The sequence below is a fragment of the Maniola hyperantus genome, chromosome 9 (genome assembly GCF_902806685.2).
Source record: "Maniola hyperantus chromosome 9, iAphHyp1.2, whole genome shotgun sequence".
Taxonomy (NCBI): Eukaryota; Metazoa; Arthropoda; class Insecta; order Lepidoptera; family Nymphalidae; genus Maniola; species Maniola hyperantus.
The window spans coordinates 2092051-2117229 of NC_048544.1; the positions used below are offsets into that span (position 1 = coordinate 2092051).

The window sequence follows — 25179 nt, forward strand, 5'->3', positions numbered from 1 at the left end:
GATTAATTTTTACTAGCTGATGCCTGCGACTTCGTCCGCGTAGAATTAGGTATTTTAAAAATCCCGTGGGAACTCTTGGATTTTCCGGGATAAAAAGTAGCCTATGTCACTCTCCAGGTCTTTATCTATACCCTTGCAAAAAATCACGTCAATCCGTTGCACTGTTGCGACGTGATTGAAGGACAAACCAATGAACCAACAAACAAACACACTTTCGCATTTATAATAAGGGTACTGATTTCTAAATTCATTATAGGCAAACGCATGACCAAAACCTCACACATTATGATACTTACCTAAAAAATCAAGTCAGACACGAACCCGGAACTTAGATCTTATTATAAATTAGTATCGCTCTATTCGGCGATAGACGCCTTTTGCAAAAACCGCAATTTTTTTTAGGTATTAAATTGATTAAAGTTTCCATCGAAGGAATTTCCATAGTTTATTAATCGTACAGTTCGATCGCAGGCACCTCTAACTTTTAATTTTTTTTTTGATTGCGATATTATTTAGAAAAGAAATAAATTAAGTTACTATTATTTAGCAATTTTAAAGGCATTGAAAGTCTGTCTTTTGCATGTTCTATCGTACCGCAAGGCATCGTCAAGGTTTACATCCGCACCTACGAAGTCGAAATTCCACGCACAGTGATATGTTTCCTCGTTTCTAATTCGAACCGCTAGGATATGGAAAGCTCTTCCGGCCTCGGTTTCCTCCTCCACCTTTAATATAGGTATCTTAAAGTCAAGAGTGGATAGACATCTTCTAAACAAGCGCGCTCCATCTTAAGCTGCATCATCACTTGCCAGCAGGTCTGATTGCAGCCAAGCGCTATTCTTTAAAAAATGCATATTTTTTGCTTAAGTCAGCCAGAAATGCAATTTTGATATCCTGGTGCAACCCTTTTGCGTAGCAATTTTGCACGCATTTACGAATCTCTGAGATTCCATCTCGCACGACTACCATCGCGATGTGCAAGTATTTTATTCACTGTATGATTGCTACTCCTTGGTATTACACTGCGTATTTACGTTAGCTCACTCTGTTATTAACTTGTTTACCTTCGTCCAGTACTTAATTACTTTAAGGAAACATGAAACCTAAGTAAGGAAATTTAGAAAATAGTTTTATTCGATGACAAGTCAGCTCTAGACTGCATCTCACACGGCAATAAGTGATGATCAAAGTCAAGGCCGTTTGTTCCAATTGTTATCACTGTATCATCATCATCATCAACCAATAGACGTCCACTGCTGGACATAGGTCTCTTGTAGGGACTTCCACACGCCACGGTCTTGCGCCGCCTGGATCCAGCGGCTCCCTGCGACTCGTCTGATGTCGTCCGTCCACCTAGTGGGGTCTTCCACTGTATAAGTCCCGCAAATTGCTTTAGCGCTGGAACCATGTCTCATTAACATCGAAATGACGTAATTTGACGTTAATTTAGGTAAAAATATACCATTAGCTCGACACTTCAGTCTAGTGCTGACGTCACTAAATTCGCAATTTCAAGCGTATTAGCAATTTGCGGGACTTATACCACTGATATGTAGTCCATATCAGTATGCTGGAAGACAACCATAGAAAATGACAATTATTTTTGTGCCGATTTGAAACGCTCCACCGAACGTACCTACCTAGTACCTACCCGGTTTAATGGTCTTCGCGTTATTATCATCATAGTTAGAAAGAAAGAACGAAAAGACGTTTATATACCAAACTGTGCCACACATCACATCTTATAACTTAGAGCTGGTTATTCTGGCGCTTCTTCCACCTGAGCCAAGTTAACTGATAGACGTCCACTGCTGGACATAGGTACGTAGACTATTATATATTCTGTGACATACATATAGGTCTCTTTGTAGAGATTTCCACACGCCACAGTCCTGTGACACCTGAATCCAGGGACTCCTTCATGTTATAATCTAAATATATAAAAGGAAAAGGTGACTGACTGACTGACTGACTGACTGACTGACTGACTGATCTATCAACGCACAGCTCAAACTACTGGACGGATCGGACTGAAATTTGGCATGCAGATAGCTGTTATGACGTAGGCGTCCGCTAAGAAAGGATTTTTGAAAATTCAACCCCTAAGGGGGTGAAATAGGGGTTTGAAATTTGTGTAGTCCACGCGGGCGAAGTTGCGGGCATAAGCTAGTATCTACCTATAGTAGATACGCGACAGGTAGAGATGGCCATTGGGGAGAGAACGCCCCGCACACACCCAAGCTAACCCGGTGCGAGAGAGTGCGGGTGACATGCGAGTGTGCGGGGCGTCCCCCCACCTCATACCCCGATTGCCATACCGCAAGTCGCAACATGGTATAATGCCTATAATCTATATCGATGCTCTATTGATTCGCTATTGATTGCTTCATTTATAACGTAAACAAAGATTATTTTTAGTTCCGGTGTATAGAGGAAATAGCGATAATTATGTCCAAAAAGGAATGAGTGGGATTTCGCCTTGTCTTGGTAGGCATTTGCCAATAAATTTGCATCCGAAGTGATTTTCCATAAACCGACATAGGCAGGTCTGATACCTACATAGTAGACCACAACCTTCGGGTTTTCTAGAATATTTCGTCCCTATCTGCGCTGGGGATATTTTAATGAGAGTGAATGAGAGAGTGAATTGTATTATTACTCAACAATATTTACGACACTATTATTGTATGTATAATGTACCTACGCAGGTACTCCTTTTTTTTTAGAAATGATTAATGATTAATAATATTCAACTTGTCACTTCAATTTTTTGGGTTCCGTACCTCAAAAGAAAAAGGAACCCTTATAGGATCACTTTGTTGTGCGTCTGTCCGTGTGTCTGTCGTGTCTGACAAGAAAACCTATTTCTGTTCTATCCTATCTAACCTACCTACTTCCGTTGACGTTATAGCACAATTAGTAAAGGAATAAATCCGAACACCATTAATTTCTGGTTACATCGCAGAAAAAATAAATTAAAATGTGAATGTGTGTGTGAACAAATATTAGTATTTTCAATTTTAAAAGTAAGATAAGATCACCTGAAAGAGACACCACTTGAATATTCTAAAACAGATTTTTATTTATTTTTATGCATAATAGTTTTTGATTTATCGTGCAAAAAGTCGAAAATATACGACTGTAATACGGAACCCTGGGTGCGCGAGTCTGTCTTGCACTTGGCCGGTTTTTAATCCGAGTATAATCCTATATCAATGCTCAATTTAATTTATGATTCAATTTTTTTTTATCTCAGCTTAATCCCATAGGAGTGACCAGTTTTTTTTAATCTTTGAGCGCTTCGATGCCACAGACAGACAGACAGATAACAGAACGGTCAAATTTAAAACGACCCTCTTTTTGCGTTTAAAATACTCTTGTAAAAATATAATCATACAAACTGGCTTAGCTCATAAAAATTATAATCAATCAAATTAATCTCGCACGGATTTTACTTATACTAATAAGTATAGATGCCCTAATTGATGCCCGTGACCTTATCCGCGTGGATTTAGGTTTTTAAAAACCCCGTGGGGACTTTCTAAATAATTCTAAGCGAAACCGTGGCCTAGCTGTCAAGGCGTCGGGCGCGAACCCAAAAGATGCAGGTTCGAATCCTACCGGTTGCGAAATTTTTGATAAATTATGTATTTAAAAATTATTTAGAAATTTCCTTGAAGTGTAGGTAAAAACCAGAAAAATACTATCAGAAAAATTATAAAAATACAGTGGAAACTTATTTTCGATTTTGCGGGATAAAAAGTAGCCTATGTCACTCTCCAGGTCTTCTTTCTTTTTCTTCATTCCGGGCTGGTTTCCCACTTAAATCTCCAGGTCTTTTAGACCTGGAGATTTAAGTGCGTACCTTAGGTTGAGACATTGAAGGACAAAACTATTAATTTAACAAACACACTTTATATATCATCACAATCAACCCATTACCGGCCCACTACTGAGCCGTTTAGGGTTTAGGCCATAGTCTGCTACGCTAGCCCAATGCGGATCGGCAGACTTTACATACCTTTGAGAACATGGAGAACTCTCAGGCATGCCGGTTTCGTCACGATGTTTTACTTAAAAAGCATAGTGATATTTAATTGTTTTAAAAACGCACATAACTCCGAAAAGTTAGTGGTGCGTGCCCGGGATCGAACCCTCCGACCTCCCGAAAAGAAGGCGGACGTCTTAACCACTAGGCTATTACCGCCGCATAATATTATTATTATGTATAGTGATTTATAATTGATATTTACATTGTACCTATACAATTAATAAATAAAAACAAGTAGCAAAAGATTTTGTGCAAGTCATATTGAGGTTTATGTCATAACGTAGGAGAAGCGAATAGAAGCTAATAGTAGATACCTAGTTGTACATAGTTGACCAATAAGTGCATGAAAAGGCAGCCTTATTGCTACCAGCAATCGTTACATTACAGGCAACCCTTGAAGGAATATAACGGAAAAGTCGCAATAGTTCAATTACTGCTGTTTTCCGTTTTCGTGGATACTAAAATCTATATGTATATTATAAAAAACTGACTGACTGACTGACTGATATATCAACGCGCAGCTCAAACTTCTGGACGGATTTGGCTGCAATTTGGCATGCAGCTAACTATTATGACGTAGACATACGCTAACAAACGGTTTTTGAAAAATCAATCGCTAAAGGGACAAAACAGGGAGTTTGAAATTTGTGAAGTCCACGCGGACGAAGTCGCGAACATAAGCTAGTAATGTAATAAGTTCGTAACGCCTGGATTATTACTTAACTAGATTATGCTCGCGACTTCATCCGCGTGGACTACACTAACTTCAAACCCCTATTTCACCCCCTTAGGGGTTGAATTTTCAAAAATCCTTTCTTAGCGGATGCCGACGTCATAATAGCTATCAGTATGGCAAATTTCAGCCCGACCCGTCCAATAGTTTGAGCTGTGCTGCCTGGTGCTGTTGATAGATCAGTCAGTCAGTCAGTCACCTTTTCATTTTATACATATATTTAGATAGTATTTTTCAATATGTCCTGTAGAATATGATCCAATGCGTCCATGGGCGTTCATATTGTATTTCATCGCACGATGAAATCGCATCGCATCATCGCGCGAGCGATGACAATAGGACGGCGCCTTATAGTATAGCTGCCGCATATCTGACAGTGTCTTTAGAAGTCATTTGCTTATTTTCCGTAGCTTCAAATTAATTTCTAGATTCATGTAGAACCACTGACACTGTCCTTACACGTTTAACTATTTGTTCCATTAGAAACTTTATATTTATTAAAATAAAGTCGATATTACAACAGCAATCATTGTCATAATGCAGTGCTCATGATTAACGTCACTTTTAATATTATTATATCATCTCAGCACATACTTGATATGTACCTAATTATTTAACCGCGACAGGTTGAGATGGCAATTGGGGTATGAGGCGGGGGGACGCCCCGTACACCCTCACGTCACCCGCGCTCGCCCGCACCGGGTTAGCGCGGGGGCTGTGCGGGTGTGCGGGGTGTTCCCTCCCCGATTGTCATTTCAACCTGTCATAAAGATATGCTTGTGTTAGGTGTAGGGACATAATGTTAGTTATTAAAATGACATAAGTAGCGGAGATTTTTAAATTGATGTGCGCGATTTTATCTTTGCGTCAATTTTGAGTTAAGACGTTATTCAATAGGTATACTCTAGCATCCAGAAGTATTGCCCTTGCCTCCTAAACCCTAGGGATGGAACTTTACATCTCGGAAAATCGATGAGTTAGCACGGAAATTTTGTTTTGAAGAAAGTTTTTTTAATAAGTACTGTTAAAATGAAAACCACTTTGATATACTTTAACCTACATTTCATTCATTTTAAATCAATCATTAAAAAAAAATCACTGTTTCTTATTTAATTAATTTACAAGTCGGTACAATGAACTATTCATATTCCAAGCGTCCCATAAGAGTCTAGTGTCTAAGATGCCAAACCATAGACTCTCGGAGAAATTTCAGAGGGTGCTAGGCAGTGTGCAGACTATCAACATTAGTCCTCTAACACACTATAAACAATCCGCCTAACAGTACGTACATAATTCACTATGTGACGGCAACACTATTTTAGGAAAATCACAAAATTGTCTGGTGGGAGGCTTCGGCCGTGGCTAGTTACCACCCTACCGGCAAAGCTGTGCCGCCAAGCGATTTAGCGTTCCGGTACGATGCCGTGTAGAAACCAAAGGGGTATGGGTTTAATAAAAACTGCCATACCCCTTTCAGGTTAGCCCGCTATCATCTTAGACTGCATCATCACTTACCACCAGGTGAGATTGCAGTCAAGGGCTAACTTGTATCTGAATTTAAAAAAAAAATGTACCGCTTTGCAGAATGGCTTTGTCGGTAATAAATGAAAAGAAATTCTATCACGTCCATGACAGGGGAAGCCCCTACTATGGGGTTTCACAGATGCTCTAGTTAATGCAAATTTTACCTTTGTGATTCATCGACTAGTGCGTGAGTAGTTTTCAAAAATACTAGTATTTTTTATTGAAACCCGGACCCGTACCGGCTTCGCACGGTTAGCTTGTTACAATTTTCGTACAGATCACTATTTTTTTTGAAAATGAAACATAATGTCTATGTCACGCAGAAATAATGTGACTTTCAGCTGGTGAAAGAATTTTCAAAATCGGTTCAGTAGTTCCAGAGATTATATAGAGATTCCTACAAACAAACTTACAAACTTTACCTTTTTATAATATTAGAAGTATTAGATGACAAATGATTTTAAGCTTATATCGTGGTTTAACGACAAGAAAGAGGGTACTTTGCTACTGTCCTTGACAGCTCGAACTTCATCTCTCGCAGCACCGCAGTCCCGTCGTGACCACGACCCGTGCCATTGGGTTGAAATATCGACAAGTAAAAACAAAAATTAATCGTGGTATGTACCCGTGATAGCCCAGTGGTTAGGACGTCCGCCTTCTAATCGGAGGTCGGGGGTTCGATCCCGGGCACGCATCTCTAACTTTTCGGAGTTATGTGCGTTTTAATTAATTAAATATCACTTGCTTTAACAGTGAAGGAAAACATCGTGAGGAAACCTGCATGCCTAAGAGTTCTCTATAATGTTCTCAAAGGTGTGTGAAGTCTACCAATCCGCACATGGCCAGCGTGGTAGACTACGGCCAAAACCCTTCTCACTCTGAGAGGAGACCCGTGCTCTGTAGTGAGCCGGTGATGGGTTGATCATGATGATGATGATGTACCCGTTATATACATTAAAATTAGATGACAAAACAGTGACTTCGGTATTTTTTAGGACTTTGGTTCGTTTTCGTTTAATTTAGCTACCTATTAATTTTATTTTGGCCGTTGGATACAGGTGGCGCGATAGATAACACACTATAATATACAGTACGCAGCAGAAAGTAATGTACATCGGCCTTTAGAATGACATTTCGGCTCGTTTCTGTCAAGAGCCTTAATAACTCAACCTGTAAAGGAGTGGACTGAAAACCGAAAGGTCGACGGTTCAAACCCCGCCCGTTGCACTATTGTCGTACCTACTCCTAGCACAAGCTTGACGCTTAGTTGGAGAGGTAAAGCGAATATTAGTCACTAGCGTATGCTCGCGACTTCGTCCGCGTGGACTACACAAATTTCAAACCCCTATTTCACCGCCTTAGGAGTTGAATTTTCAAAAAAAATTTCTTAACGGATGCCTACGCCATAATAGCTATCTGCATGCGAAATTCCAGCCCGATCCGTTCAGTAGTTTGAGCTGTGCGTTGATAGATCAGTCAGTCAGTCAGTCACCTTTTCCTTTTATATATTTAGATTTAACATGGCTAATATTCTTTCATTTTTATTTTTATTTATTCGGATCAACAAACAGTAGCACGCAGGGCTTACATAAAAAAACCGGCCAAGTGCGAGTCAGGCTCGCGCAATGAGGGTTCCGTACTACAGTCGTATTTTTTCGACATTTTGCACGATAATTCAAAAACTATGATGCATAAAAATAAATAAAAACCTGTTTTAGAATGTACAGGTGTAGACCTTTCATATGATACCCCACTTGATATAGTCACTCACTTTAAAAGTTGAAAATACTAATTAGTTATTCACGGTTTTCAGATTTTCCTCCAAATGTCAGCTATAAGACCTACCTACCTGCCAAATTTCATGATTCTAGGTCAACGGGAAGTACTATGTAGGTTTCTTGACAGACAGACAGACAGACAGACAGACAACAAAGTGATCCTATAAGGGTTCCGTTTTTCCTTTTGAGGTACGGAACCCTAAAAACAGTAATAATATACATAATATAGTAATATATACATGCTACCCACTACGTCAACCACATAATGTTATTAATTTAATAGTTACTTAATATACTTACAATTTACATTATAAAATATAAAGTAGATATAAATTATATATGTTTAAAAAATCATAGATATACTTATATGACGTTTTACTGTGGGGACAACGCTCTACAAATCTGCTATCTCCTTCTAAATGTCGATGTACATTACCTTCTGCCACGTAATGTATCAAAGACGCAAGACCTTGGCGTGTGGAAGACCCTACCAAGAGACCTACGTGCAGCAGTGGACGTCTATCACTTGATGATGATGATGATGATGATGATGATGATGGAAGTCAAAATATCAAGTATCAAAATGCCTATCCGGGATGTGTGATATTAGATTTACATTAGATCTACGCATTTTCATTTACCTAAGGACATTTTAACGAGCATTAAGTATTAAATAACGATTGTAGGTATAAGTAGATCAGTGGCATCACGTCAAAAGTAAATAAAAAATATAGCCACATCCGTGATGCGAGTTTTTATATTCCAATACTAGCATGCCCTGGCGAACTTCGTTCCGCCTAACAGTCGATTCAATTTTTTTAAATGTTTCTCTCCGTAAGAACCATCCTCGTACTTCAAGGAATATTATAAAAAAAGAATTAGCGAAATCGGTTCAGCTGTTCTCGAGATTTGCGATGAGCAACACATTTAGTGATTCATTTTTGTTTCGCGATGATTTCCGCCTCGCGAAAGTGGGAAAGTCATTTGTGGGAATGAGTGTAATATTTATAAAGAAATGCCTATGAGTTAATCCAGGGTATAATTCCAAATTTCATCCAAATCCGTTCAGCCGTTTTTGCGTGATTGAGTAACAAACATCCAAACATCCAAACATCCAAACATTCACACTTTCACATTTATAATATTACTAGGATATTAGGATTAGGATAGGTAAAGCCTTTCTTACTCTGTAAAGTTTTTATAAGGGTTCCTGTTTTACTACGGAACCTCAAAAACAATTTTTTTTCCTTTTTTTTGGGGGGGGGGGGGGGGGGGGGGTTTAGTCATAGCTCACTATGTCACCCCCGTAAATTAAACATCGCATCGTCAAAAACACACATAAAAAAACACTTAAAAAAAACAAAAAAAAACACAAACACATTATTGACACATATCAATGAGCCACCGCGCGTTCCTTGACAATGGGGTAGCTAACAGGCTGTTGCACATACCCACACTGTAATTATTCTTAAGAATACGCAGTAGCTCCAAATCATTACGGGCACATTCCATCAAAAGGTGGAAAACGTCATCAATTTGAAACAAATAATTATCGTTAAAATAGTATGCTTACGCCCTGAAATAAAAAATATTCATTGTAATGAGCCTCAATAGCTCAACTGGTATAGGAGTGGACTGAAAACCGAAAGGTCGACGGTTCAAACCCCGCCCGTTGCACTATTGTCGTACCTACTCCTAGCACAAGCTTGACGCTTAATTGGAGAGGAAAGAGGAATATTAGCCATGTTAAATGACTAATATTCTTTAAAAAAAAAATGTGCTCTTTAATAAACTATTACTTAACAAGTATTTTTTTTTAGCCGGCAAAAAGTAGGTACCTACCTACTTAACGATGTGTTTTCGCCGGTCATATTCAAATTTGCCAATGTCGGGTTTGTTTGCAGATTCCTATACATATACCCGGAACATGGGGTTCTAATAACCTAAAATATTCGCACCTACGTTTAACGTCACAAGTGAAAAAAAGTACCTACCTAACTCAATTTGGGTGATGTGTTTTCGCCGGTCATAATCAAATTCGCCAACGTCGGGTTTGTTTACAGATTCCTATACATATACCCGGAACATGGGTTTCCATTAAACTTAAATATTCGTACCTACATTTAACGTCACAAGTGAAAAGTTCCGACAAACTATCCCCAGTTATAACTCAATTAAATTTAAATCGATGGCGTATATTCATTATTAAGCCTTTCTTATTATGTTTAACTAGCTAATGCCCGCGACTTCGTCCGTGTGGAGTTAGGTTTTTAAAAATCCCGTGGGAACTCTTTCATTTTCCGGGATAAAAAGTAGCCTATGTCACTCTCAGGTCTTTATCTATACCCATGCAAAAAATCACGTCAATCCGTAGCAACGTTGCGACGTGATTGAAGGACAAACCAACAAACCAACCAACCAACAAACAAACACACTTTCGCATTTATAATAAGGGTACTGATGTGACGTTTTTGCGCCGGCAGGCGACTATAGGAAAATCTCGTTTAGGTGTAAAGGTTGTCGCGCACTATTTTATTAGTTTGTGTGTGATTATTCATTTTAGTTTTTAGATTTTCACACGCGGTAGAACTGAAACCTTCGGAAACTAACTAAATCGCTCTTAAAAAATCGCTATCCGTACAGTGACGTTAATATTTAATTATTTTAAAAATAAATAAAAATCATGATTTTGAAATTATTATACCTATCTTCAATAATGAATTCTAGCCCTATAAACTGCCGCTATACAAAAAAATCACGACATTTTATGACTACGTACCGTCGAAGATCCTGTTGGATTTGCGCTTTAATGACCCTATAAAAGGTTTACTTCCGTGGGTCGTAGTCGAAGCGACTGACGCTCGCGACCCCACCTTTTATGCCTGAGGCATCATAAGTCAAATTCCGGGATTTCCATGAACCAAATTAAATAACACGTTATAAATGTCATCATGACACGTGTTCCATGCACTACAAATACGTATTCTACACATATTATATTTTCCCCGACACAAAGTAATGTAATGACTCAATTATATCTAATGGCATATAATTATTATTAATCAATACCAAGCCTTTCTTATTGTGTGATGTTTTTACTACGACTCATGGCAAATATGGGAAAATATTACGATAAAGTTTTGCGCGCATTGTTTTGGTTATGATAAATGTTGAACGAAATTTAGTGTAAAATGACTAAAGCTTACGTTTGTGTTTCAAAAAATTTAATTTACATTATTTACTACATTTTACAATTGAATTTACATTATTATACATGTTGCTATGTTCTTCATTTGAATTTTTAAAATAAAACAAAATTGAAGAATTAGTTCAAATTTCGAACCGAGTACGTGGATGCGGTATCCATCGTTGAATCGAAATGATACGCATAAAATATTTCTATGGACATTATTATACGTTTATATACGACTAAAAATAAATAAATAAATTGTACAAATTACTAGACGATGCCCACGACTTCGTTCGCGTGGATTAAGAGTTTTGAAAAACCACGTGGGAACTCTTTAATTTCTGGAAGAAAAAGTATGTCCTTCCCCGGACGGTTAGCTAACTCTATACCAAATGCCATCAAAATCGGTTAAACAGACAGAGAAACAAACAGACAGAGACACAGACAGACAGAGAGACAGACAGACAGATAGACAGACTTTCGCATTTTTAATATTAGTATGGATTATACTATACTTTCTTTAGTTTTTATTACAATTATATTTTTTAATATTTTCGTTGATTAGTAAATTATAATATAAGGGATGTATTTTTAAATATTTTCTTATTTTGTAAGAATTTCTTGTACGAATTGCATAAACTCTATATTTTTACTCATTAGAAATCCCTGATGTAATGCGCGCTAGTCTTTACGCAGCATCTTTTATTCATGAATGTATCATACTGGTAGTTAGTGACGTGGTGCTATGACAAACCTGTGTCGATCGTAATAGATACTGTGACGTATTTCCTAGTTTTATTAAAGCAAAAAGTTAATAATTTTATTTTGTCTTTACTTCGACTAGCAATCTCGCCCTGATTTCGCCTGGGAGGTCTAGCTTTCTTTAGATTGAGTACTAGGTGACGGTTTACTAATAATATAGGTATATACCTTCCTCGTGAATGGTTCTTAAAGTATGGTGAAATTGCACTGAAATATAATAAACTAGATGATGCCCGCGACTTCGTCCGCTTGGATTTAGTTTTTTTAAAATCCTATGGGAACTCTTTAATTTTCTGGGATAAAAAGTAGCATATGTCCTTGCCCGGGATGTAAGTTAACTCTGTACCAAATTTCATCAAAATCGGTTAAACTGTTGGGTCGTGAAAAGCTAGCAGACAGACAGACACACTTTCGCATTTATAATATTAAGTATGGATGGATTTAGGAGTTTATATTTTTTACACTATTAATAGGAGATAGTATGAGTTATTTATGTGTAAAGGTCGTTAATACACAACTAACTATCTTAAGATTCTATAACTGATTAAACATAAAGAAAACACGCGACTTATATAGTGAAGAAGGATTCTGTGGAATGATCTTGGAACTTACCATATTATTATCCCGCCGCTACCATTACGTGGTTTGCGGAAAGGAGTCATGACCCTCAGCAAAAAATTAAAAAAATCTTTTGTAATTGTCTCAACAGTCGGCATCACCATCACCTAAGTAAACCTAATTTTAAAAGTAGATACGAGGACTACTTGGGAGGTTACATTAGTAGGTCTTAGGTACCTAACTAATGGTGTTATGGAAATCATCCCAAAGGTCTCGAATATCTAAGGATTTAAATATTCGAAAATATTAGAATAGACTGCCAGTTTTTTACCCAGGTTCTTACCTTCTTCAAGTAAGTAGTTCCTCTTTGATAATAAATTATTGCTAATTGCTATAATATTAAGGCACACAGAAAAAATAAATAAAATTGATTCTATTGTATCGAACACATCTACCTATTCAAACCTTCATAGTTTAAGGATATATCCTAAAAATAAACATGCTTGCTGAAAATATCTTAGTAAAAACTTAAGGTCATTACAGAATTTTTAGCTCTGGTTAAAAAACTCTAATAACCTTATGACGCACTAACTATAACCCAAGAACTTGACAGTGACCGTTCTATAAAATCGATTTTCGCACGAACTTGTTTGACGTTTAACACGCACACATGTATGCGGGTGGTCGGTTTAATATAAGCGAAAGGAGGTTTTATCTTACTTGATGTTACGACGGTTGTTCGATGCAGACATACGGTGAAATATTTTTCATCTGTGGCATGTAATGACGTTGCGAGCGCGGGAAATTCGATACACAGACAACAAATAACTTTTAGTTTATATTTCGTGTAGTTGTGGGTAAATAAAAAAATATCGTGGGACTTACGCTCAGTTTTTATGGGCAATTTTAGAAAACTATTTTTCTTTTGATTAGGCACCTGGCACAATTTTTATTTGTGTTAAAAACTTAACACTGTGATAATTGACTGTTGAACGAATTTTAGTGTACAATAACAGAAGCTTACGTTTTGTGCTTCCAAAACTGGAGTTATAGTGTTATGTTCTTTATTTGAAGTTTTAATAAAACAAAATGAAAGAATTAGTTCAAATTTGGAACCGAGTGACGGGAAAGCAGTATTCTTCGGTGAATTCAAATGATAAGGAACTGAGAGATTTATCGAATAACCGATTGAGAAGAGACATCGATACATCGACTTTCGAAGCGAATCTATCGGAGTGTGAAGGACTTAATAGTAAATTCAGCGATGATTTGGACTTCAGTGAGGGAAAAGAGGAGATAATTAACAGATTGTTTACAAATAGGCGGAATGGACAGAAAACGCGGAAACCAAAATGTAAGTTTTTTTTTGTATAATATTGTCGTACAAATATTTTATCGGAAGTTACTTAAATTTTAAACGCCTTGACCAATCAAATAATATATCATATTATTAGATTATCGTAATTTTACTGTTAATGCCAATTTGCTTATTTTAAAATATAGTGCACTGCTTTCGGGAAATATCGATTATTATTTCTTTATAATTAAATTAACTGAGCAATGATCGATCGGTTACCTACGGTTTTTTATCGATTATTTTTCATTATTTTTCGTCGCCGTGGGTATTTTAACCGACTTAAAAAAAAGTTATGTATTCGATCTGCATCTAAGTATAATGTATGTCCGCGATTATTAACATCGTCCTATTACTGTCATAAATAACTATAACGTAAAATAATTAAAATCAGTTTAAGTTTTTTTTTCATAAGTAAATCATTAAGTTTATACACAATACCTACCTACTTATCTAACAATAAATTGAGATTATAATAAAACTTAAACTAATTAGGCATTACTTATGTCAGAATAAAACTAAATTTTAAATTAATTAAAATCTTCCTTTTTAAATTATAAACAGGTACACATACAGATACCTATATATAACTCCAAATTAAAATATTATCGTTATCATCAACCTATCACCGGCCCACTACTGAACACGGGTCTTTTTTTTTAGAATTTTATTTATTGAAATATACCTGTGGGGCAAATGTATTTATAGCGGAATTTAAGATATACCTACAGTACCAAAAATCTAATATCCAAATAAAATGCGTAAGAAACTATAATGAGAATAGATAACATGCCAAAATAATGGAAACAAAGCGTACAATGATTGTAATTTAACGATTTTGTCAATTTAATTGCAATTAGTTGTAACTAGGCTAAATTAAATCAATTGTAGAGGTGCAACAATAACAATATAACAACATAACAACATAACAATCGATTTATTAAATTATCTTCTAATCGTCGGCTGCTTTGCGTGTGAATATATAAACATCGAAATTTAATTGATTTCTCGAATTTGATCGAATTTTCCATAGATATCGCCAATTGATTTTTCAAATCAAATACCTATATAAAAGGAACAGGTGACTGACTGACTGATCTATCAACGCACAGCTCAAACTACTGAACGGATCGGGCTGAAATTTGGCATGCAGATAGCTATTATGACGTAGGCATCCGCTAAAAAAGGATTTTTTAAAATTCAACCCCTAAGGGGGTGATATAGGGGTTTGAATTTTTGTAGTCCACGCGGACGAAGTCGCGTGCATAAGCTAGTTATATATAAAGGTTAAAGAAATAAATGTTTCTGCAGATAAAGGACAATAATTGCTTGTGAAAATATTAATCTGTCAAAATGAGGTAAAGTTCAAAGTAATAATGATATCACGAAGAAAAGACTTCAACGCGTGACTAATGTCAAAAGGTCAATTCAGGACCTCCAAACTTCAGTTGCTCATACATTTACCAACTTGGGTTAATATCGCAATGTTTCTAAAGCTTCATTTTACGCCAAAGCGACACAATGCGAAATTGAAGCAATCCACAGGGCCGCATGGTAAAATAATTGCTACATGGTAAAAAAAAATGGAAAATTTGGACGCAACCAAAAGCAATGGCTGATTTTTGAAACTTTGTGACTCTCCCATTTTTCACGCTCGAATTGTCAGATCAATGAAATGCACACTTTTCTGCATCTAATTAACTTGCCTTGTCTCAATCTGACGGGCTCGAGAAAATCCCAAAATCTCCTCTTGGGCTCCCCTAGCATAACGTAACCTAAGGATAGCCGCTTTCTAACAAAAAAAGGAAGATTGTCTGAAAGTTTACAGCATCATAACTTGAGTCACCGACATTCAAAACCTGTAGCAGAAAAAAAATATTATTAAAAAAAAACTGTAGCATAGTCTAAGTATAAGCTTCTAACGTTGTATCCCCGACGCACTGCACTTAGTGTGTAGTTGCACCAATTTCAACAAAGCACTAAGAAAGGCAAATGGAAAAAAAAGCCAATCTGAATACCGACCTAGAACAGTCTCCGACCGCCATGTCGGAGAAAAAAAGGGAGGAACACATTAAAAAAAAACCTGTAGCAGACTAATCAAAATAACCATGTTATTGTTAAACCGCAAGGAATTAATTATTCTAACTCGGACGTCGCGTCGGCCAGTGGAAATTTTTTAAAACTCCTTTGCAATCTGGTTCTAAAACGGATATTGTAATCAGAACGGGGTATTACGCTACGTCAACGCTTGCGTCTTTAAATCTGGACTTTAATCTCTTCCTTTTTTCTAATGAAAATATCACAATAATATGAATAAAAGCGAGATTTACTTGTGTAGATATACAAGTAATTATTAACTGATTGAATTTAATTTTAAAAATTTCAACTTAAGTAAATAAGAGTTCTTGAATCTCGCGACAAGCTTTTTTATCATATAAATTGATCCATACATTTCATTCCAATTTATTTCCATCAGTTGACTGGACGCCACTTCAAGTCCGCAGCAAACTTGACGGCAAACCTTTTCTTATTTTTTATTCAGATACAAGTTAGCCCTTGGCTGCAATTTTACCTGGTGGTAAGTGATGATGCAGTCTAAGATGGAAGCGGGCTAACCTGGAAGGGGTATGGCAGTTTTTATGAAACCCATGCTCATTTAGTTTCTACACGGCATTGTACCGGAACGCTAAATCGCTTGATGACACGGCTTTGCCGGTAGGGTGGTAACTATAGCCACGGCCGAAGCCTCTCACCAGACCAGACCAGAAATGTAGAGATTATAAAATTTCAAACCCCTGCCAGGAGTCGAACCTGTGATGTCCTACTAATAAGACCACTGCGCCAGGGAGGTCGTCAACTTGACCATGTACGGCCAGCCTTTGAAGGGGTAGGCAATTTGATTAAAGTAAACCCATCCCCTGATTGGTTTCTACGCGACATCCCTCGGGGTTTTTAAAAAACCAAAATCCACGCGCACAAAGTCATAATCTATTAAGTATTATATAACTGAAGTAAATAATAAAATATTATAATCATTGTGTAATAAGATTGCCAATGTTTTCTAAATAATTATGTCAAGTTTAATCAGTCACTAGAACAAGAATTCGTCTAGTCTAGACTACAAGTTTATATTTTCTTCTATCCGATCCGCCCGGCTTGAATCCGCATTTGATTTACCTTTATATACCCTACATGCCCGCGACTTTTAGTTTTTTTAAGGTTCCGTACCTCAAAAGGAAAATAGGAACCTTCATATGATCACTTTGTTGTCTGTCTGTCTGTCTGTCCGTCGTGTCTGTAAAGAAAACCTATAGGGTACTTTCCGTTGGCCTAGAATCATGAAATTTGGTAGGTAGGTCTTATAGCACAAGTGAAGCAATAAATCCGAAAACCGTGAATTTCTGGTTATAAAAAAAATGTGTTCATGAACAAATAATTAGTACTTATTTTCAATTTGCAAAGTAAGATAACTATACCAAGTGGGGTATCATATGAAAGAGCATTACCTGTGCATTCTAAAACTAGTTTTAGAATTATCGTGCATAATGTCGAAAAATACGATTGTAGTACGGAACCCTCGGTGCGCGAGTCTGACTCGCACTTGGCCTGTTTATTTTGTATATCCCGCGTGAACTCTTATTTGGCCGTCTCCAGGAAACAAAAGCTGTTTCTGTACCTAATAGATATAGATATAAAAGTATGCAAACAGTCGATTAGATACCATTCTTTTAAGTCAGTTAAAATATACCAATTTTTATCACGCAAAGGTGTCTTAAGTAGGTACTGTGCTTTTTTACTCTAAAATTCTAGCCCCTGGGTTTTACCTAAAAAACAAAACAAGTGTAATTTTATGTAATTAAATCTAAAGATACATCTAATAATGGTAATTTTGTTTTGCCGTAAAACTTCTTTAGGAAAATGGGAAATAAGTAATACCACTGTTTTAGGCTGCCTCCTTATATTTTTATTTACTTAATTACTATATAATAATATTAGCTGATGCCCGCGACTTCGTACGCGATGATGTAGGTTTTTAAAAATCCCGTGGGAACTCTTTAATTTTCCGGGATCAAAATTAGCCTGTGTCCTTCCCCGGGATGCAGGCTATCTCTGTGCCTCATCAAAATCGGTTAAACGGGTGAGCCGTGAAAAGCTAGCAGACAGACAGACAGACCGACACACAGACGGACAGACAGATAGACAGACACACTTTCGCATTTATAATATTAGAATGGATAGTATGGATTATGATATGACACAAAATCATTTCACTTTTTCTAAAACGAATTCTTGCACGTATTTACAGTTTTTTGCACGCCGCAATTGTTTTCTTGCAAATGTTACAATAAACCCTAAACCTAAACTAATTTATTTACTATACCTACTACCAATCAGCCCACGTGGAATGGTTCCACTCATAAGTGCCTTCCTACTGAAATATATAAACATATTTAACAAACTTATCATGCTTATTTTTAGTTTTTAGGAAAAAATAATATAAGTAACTAGCTGCCCCGGCGAACTTCGTACCGCTTAACAGTCGATTCAACTTTTTAAAACTTTTCTCTCCGTACGAACCATCCTCGTACTTCATGGAATATTATAAAAAAAGAATTAGCGAAATCGGTTCAGCTGTTCTCGAGATTTGCGATGAGCAACACATTTAGCGATTCATTTTTATATGTATATATATGTATAAATATTTATTTATCCAATTATTTATAGCCGAAAAATATGGAAGGATAATTTAATTTATTTACATCCTTTATCAGACTCTTCTTAATACACTATAATCAGCGCAAAGTTGGAAAAGAAATAATCAACGTAAAAAATAGGGTTATTCTAAAATATTTTGCCTTATATTTTCTATTTAATGTATATTTTTTTCTCCTATTTTTAAAATTCTGTTTGTTTACTATTATGTTTTGCACTGGTTTTTTTTGGGGCATAGGTACTATTACGCGTCCAAGATACTACGATTTTATGAGGCGGATCAATAATTATGCAAAATTGCGAATAGAAAAAATATGATCTCCGTTTTAATTTATTGATTGCGAAAGTTCGATAAACACACAAACTAAGTATTTGGTTCAAGGGGAGAAAAATTAAAGGCAATGCCATTTGATTAATTTTAGCATTCTTAAATATTCGATTGCGCAATTTCTTTTTGAATTAGAATCTATAAAACACAAACATTTTTATCAAGTTTTGAAGATAGCAAAATATTAATAAGCTATTAAGGCAGGTCAATATAATAATGTTGTATATTATTATCAATATTTAATTACGAATTTTTAAATTAAATATAAATTTTTACTATAAATCACACTTCCTACATTTTTAGGGTTCCGTACCTCAAAAGGAAAAACGGAACCCTTATAGGATCACTTTGTTGTCTGTCTGTCTGTCTGTCAAGAAACCTACAGGGTACTTCCCGTTGACCTGGAATCATGAAATTTGGCAGGTAGGTAGATCTTATAGCTGACATTTGGGGAAAAATCTGAAAACCGTGACTTTAGGGTTGGATCACACAAAAAAAATTAAATTGTGGTCATGAACTAATAATTAGTATTTTCAACTTTCGAAGTGAGTGACTATATCAAGTGGGGTATCATATGAAAGGTCTTCACCTGTACATTCTAAAACAGATTTTTATTTATTTTTATGCATCATAGTTTTTGAATCATCGTGCAAAATGTCGTAAAAATACGACTGTAGTACGGAACCCTCGTTGCGCGAGCCTGACTCGCACTTGGCCGGTTTTTTATATAAAAAAAAAATATTATTTACTAGCTGCATCGGCGAACTTCGTACCGCCGTAACAGTCGATTCTAATTCAGGATTTTTTTATTAATTTTCTCTCCGTAAGAACCATCCCCGTACTTTCAAGGAATATTATGAAAAAAGAATTAGCGAAATCGTCTCAACTGTTCTCGAGATTTGCGATCAGCAAGACATTCAGCGATTCGTTTTTATTATATAGAGATTTTTAAAGCTGCCAATTTAGTTCATAATTCATTGCTATCCATACCTTTTATAAATGTGTGTGTGTTTGTTTCTTGATTTGTTAGTTTGTCCTTCAATAACGCCGCAACAGAGGATCGCAGTTTTTTGCATGAACACCTTTCCTATAGCTAATGACTTCGAGATTGACAAAGGCTACTACTACTTACTACTGATACTATTGATACTGTTTATCGCGGAAAATCAATGAGTTCCCGCGGGATTTAAAAAAAACTAAATTTATGCGGACGTGTACCTACAGTAAATAAATTAAATCTTCGTGTACACTTTAATAAGTAATATGTAGTATATATATAATAATTATTATATTATTTGGTCAGCGTGGTGGACTATATGACCTATGCTTTCTCCAAAGCCATCAAGGTTGATGATGATGATGATATTATTATTATTAAATGATTCATTAAAATGATTTTTTAAATGATTTATTTGTTCTTACAATAGGTCTTTTTACAAATTGTGCCGGGGACCCTGAAGTAAGTTTGCAAAACCTGTATCTCAGGGTCCCCGCTCTTCCTATTAAATTATAATTGAGAGTAAACCAATACAATTAGAGTTGTAGGAAGTATTCTTGTGACATTCAAATACTAGTGATCATTTTGCACTATCACTATCAAGGTGGCCGGTGGTCGTCATAGCAAATACAGGTATTGGCATTAACTTTCGAGCCTAGCTAATAACAGATTAGATGACTGTATTAATTAAGGCATATTATACTGTGTATAATATACTAGTTTTTTTGTACAGTAATAAACGTGTAAAAATCGAATTCATTTCGCAAAAGTTTACGACGAAAATAATTAATCCGTTTCTTATTAAAAATTAAAAAAACTAAGCTTTACATTTTATAATATTATAGATAATCTAATCTAAGCAAAATTTAGCTTTTTTTATGTTTATATTATGTCCGTAAAACTCGAAAAGTAGTCGATTTCTATATTTAGAGTGTTTTATTAATAACTAACTAGCTTATTCCCGCGACTTCGTCCGAATGGTCTACACAAACAAACCCCTGTTTTCCCCCCTTAGGGGTTGAATCTTCAAAAATACCTTTCTTAGCGGATGCCTACGTTGTAATAGCTATCGGCATGCCAAATTTCAGCCCGATCCATTAAGTTGTTTGAGCTGTGCGTTGATGTATATCAGTCAGTCAGTCAGTCACCTTTTCCTTTTATATATTCAAATAAGCAATCTTTAAAGATAGAAAGTCAGCTTCTGTATGTTTGTGCCTTAAAACTCGAAAAGTAGTCAACTTGAAATTTCGATGCATTTCATGCTTTTAGACCTACCACGCTTTTTCTGTCAGTCATTCAGTATTATTGTAATTTAAATTTATTCCTAGAATCATAAGCAAAATACAGATGCCATAGTTATAACTTGCGAAGTAGTTAAGCTTAACTGATGGTTCAAACCTTTGTTTATAATCCATAAAGCCAAAGTACATGTTTACAACGACAAAATACCTATATAACTAATTATCATAGATATATAGTTTGTAGTACCATATTACAATTTTAATCTGTTCTTTATGTTAATCGGAATTCCAGTTCTCATCTCATCTACGGGTAGGTATGCTATGCAACTGATATGCCTATACTATGCATTGTAATGTGTAAAAGCCTGAATCATGAATGTTACGAGTTTCTTTGATAGCGACGTATATTCATTACTTGTAAATCTGAATTAAAAAAAACCGGCCAAGTGCGTATCAGACTCGCGCACTGAGCGTTCCGTACTACAATCGTATTTTATCGACATTTTGCACGATAAATCAAAAACTACTTACTAGATCTCGTTCAAACCAATTTTCGGTGGAAGTTTACATGGTAATGTACATCATGTATTTTTTTTAGTTTAATCATTCTCTTTTTTTGAATTTACATTGGGGGGACACATTTTACCACTTTGGAAGTGTCTCAAACAACATAGCACAAAAAATGAAAGATAATGTCAACTTTCATTTTGATATTATACCTAGGGCAGAGCAAACTATAGTTATAGTTATAGTTATAGGTCATGATTAGGTCCTACATAGTGTACCTAATCATGACCTATAAACACGATCTAAAGTAGGTAATATTTCAGACGCACGGTTTTAAGTTAGAAAATGATAAACAGTTGTTTAGAGCATGCATAATAGATTGAATCGCTTCAATAAAAAAACCTATTAATCAGCAATTCCCTTAAATGAACGGCACGTGAGAATTTTTTCAATGCGTCCGCAATTTCTTAGCAAGGCATCGTGTCAAGAAGATTAACTGTATTTGTAATAATATCACGTTGTTACACTTAGTTTATTAAATAAATTATTCTTTATGGCTACCCTAAACTTATTTAAAACTTATATAATATGATATTTTTCATCTCTCTCTCCATAGGTATAAATTAGCAATTAAGGATGTAATATCAAATTCTGCCTAGTTATAGTTTATACTTTAGTCGATTTTAGTTCTGTGTTCCATAAGTTTATCTACCTAGTTAGTTTTAAATACTCTGTGCCTAGTTTTCATACGCGTACTATGCCCGTGTGTTGTGGACATAATTTTTATTATAGGTGTTAATTTCTCATTGGAGACTGCCTTGGTTTAAGTGTTTTATATATATACTATCTATTTAACTAACTGTAACTGTTTGTCTCTACAAAATAATATAATATTAAAAAAATTAAAAATATATATACATATATTATATTTCTACGGCTAAACTCACGTATCCAGTCGACGTTAGCGGTTAGCCCGACTAGTTTCGAACCCATCCGGGGTCCTTTATCATGGCTACTACTACTACTACTACTAACTACTGTCGCTACTGTTACTAGTCGGGCTAACGTCGATTGGATACGTGAGCTATTATATTATATTCTGTGACGTGAGTATAGCCGTAGAAAATATATACTATATACATATAATGGAAATCACTCATGATAGTTTAAACACTAAAATATTTAAAACGTATAATACTTCATCATCATCATCATCAACCAATAGAGGTCCACTGCTGGACATAGGTCTCTTGTAGGGACTTCCACACGCCACGGTCTTGCGCCACCTGGATCCAGCGGCTCCCTGCGACTCGTCTGATGTCGTCCGTCCACCTAGTGGAGGGTCTTCCAACGCTGCGTCTTCCGGTGCGAGGTCGCCATTCCAGCACCTTGGGACCCCAACGTCTATCAGTTGTATGAACTATGTGCCCTGCCCATTGCCACTTCAGCTTCGCAACCCGTTGAGCTATGTCGGTTACTCTAGTTCTCCTACGGAACTCCTCATTTCTGATTTGATTACGGAGAAACTCCAAGCATAGCTCTCTCCATCGCCCGCTGAGTGACTCTGAGCTTTCTTATGAGGCTTATATACTTATCTTATAGTTATCCTTAGTTATTCTGTTATTAAGTAAGAGCAAAATAAAACAAACTGTTTCAAGAATTTACTTTCAAAACAATAACAATAATTGTTGGAGAATGATATATAAAAAATAAAAAGTGTTTGTTATATTTCTATAGACTCGCTGTGAACACGACTCGCACTTGTCTCGTTTTTACCTACAAGTTGAAGCGAGGAATGCGAGCTATGAAGGTATAACTCACATGATGATAGGTGAAATAAACAGTCTTTCAACAACGCGCATTGGCAAGTTTTTCCGAGTACCGTGTGAACTTTTAACATTATTTAAACTAATCTAATTGACAGATCCCATTAAAGTAAATTGAAAAAAATGTGTTTTTCCAAACGAATTATCATTTATAATCCCCGCAAAAAGTTAACCGACCGTAAAAAAATAATCGTAGGTACGATTCGAATATGGTAATAGATTATTATAATTGATCTGCGAAATGTTGCAAACTATGACATCTGAGTTGCCTGGCATTGAAAAATAACTGGTTTTCATAGAACCTTATTTATATCGATGAAATTCCGTATAATATAATAAATTGGACTAGTGGTCTTGATTGGACTAGGCCTGAGCCGCACCAATGGCTTATGGTACGGCTCAGGCCTCAGAGCAGCGGTCTTGAAAGTTGAAATTATCCTAATAATGGCCAACCCCTATAAGAATATAGAAAGAATAATAAGACACCTAAGCAGAAGAACATAATTTTTACTGGAGAAGATAATGTGCGATATAACATAAAGTTAAAATTAATTTATCTATTACGGAACCACAAAAATGACACCAACAGTCATAAAACTTGCATTAACATGGTATTAATTTAATCTAAGCTTTTCACATCTCTATAAAATAATATGATTTGCTTAAATTAAACCAAGACCTTGTTCTTATTGAAGTTTTTATTGGGTTTTTATATAGTTTTTTCTTAAGCCTACCTCACTACAGTCTTATTATTCACTATTTAGATTAGTGTATATGTAGATGATTATGGAAACAAATGTAAATTATAATTGTGGGTATTTAACAGGTTACAAAAAGCATTTCTACGCACGTGACTCAAAAACTGTCGTTATAAATATATAACAGTATATAACCGGTCTAATAATACATTAAATGTTTAACCAGATATTACAACAAATACAACAATAAATAACTAGTTCTGTGACTTAATGCCATTTTTGTCCTAAAAATAATTCATAGTAAGTATCATTGGGATTTTAATCACAAAAATGTCACGACGAAATACCTCGATATAAATAAATAAATGCCAAATATCGTTTGATATCGAATGAACGGTTACAAATCAAATCAAATAATTTATTCAATAAATTACACTATTTGATTGGCAGTTTGTAAGATATAGTGGTGATAATTTTTACGCGAACTTAAAACTAACCATCGACGGTTGCAAACGCGCCCAGGTCTGAGAAGAGCCCACAACAAACTCAGCCGGGTATTTTTTTTATTATCACCACTTTACAAAATCACTTAAACTATCTATTAGAACTATCATAAAGCTGTTAAGCAACTCATTCTCAAGCTTTCTTATCACTTAAATAATCCTATACATTGTAATAGGATTTTTCAATAAGTTTACGTTTTATGAAAACTTTGAAATTGTTACATTAGGAAGATTCCAAAAATATACAATCTAAGTCCGAAAAATTTGCTATTCGCGCATGTTCGGGGTTTTAATAATAGGTGTTTTATCTTGGTATTTAATTCTTAGAAAATCTAAGTTAGATTGCGGTCAAGCTTTTTAAGCAAATAAATAATAAATCGTATCCGTACCATAACAACTAGTTTGATCCTAACAAC

The 25179-nt window shown here is 35.7% G+C and overlaps 1 protein-coding gene across 3 annotated transcripts in view; it reads left to right on the plus strand.

Moving 5' to 3' along the window:
- LOC117985108 (lysosome membrane protein 2-like) overlaps positions 1 to 25179 on the plus strand; it is a 63602-nt gene that overhangs the window by 8338 nt on the left and 30085 nt on the right. Inside the window, exon 1 of one of the 3 annotated variants that reach the window (XM_034971789.2) lies at positions 13275 to 13950. The exons of the other annotated variants lie outside the window; for them this stretch is intronic. Within the exon in view, the coding sequence (XP_034827680.1) occupies positions 13686 to 13950 (265 nt within the window). The 5' untranslated portion in view covers positions 13275 to 13685. Of the gene's footprint in view, positions 1 to 13274; positions 13951 to 25179 lie in introns of those variants that run through there. 3 annotated transcript variants of the gene reach the window in all.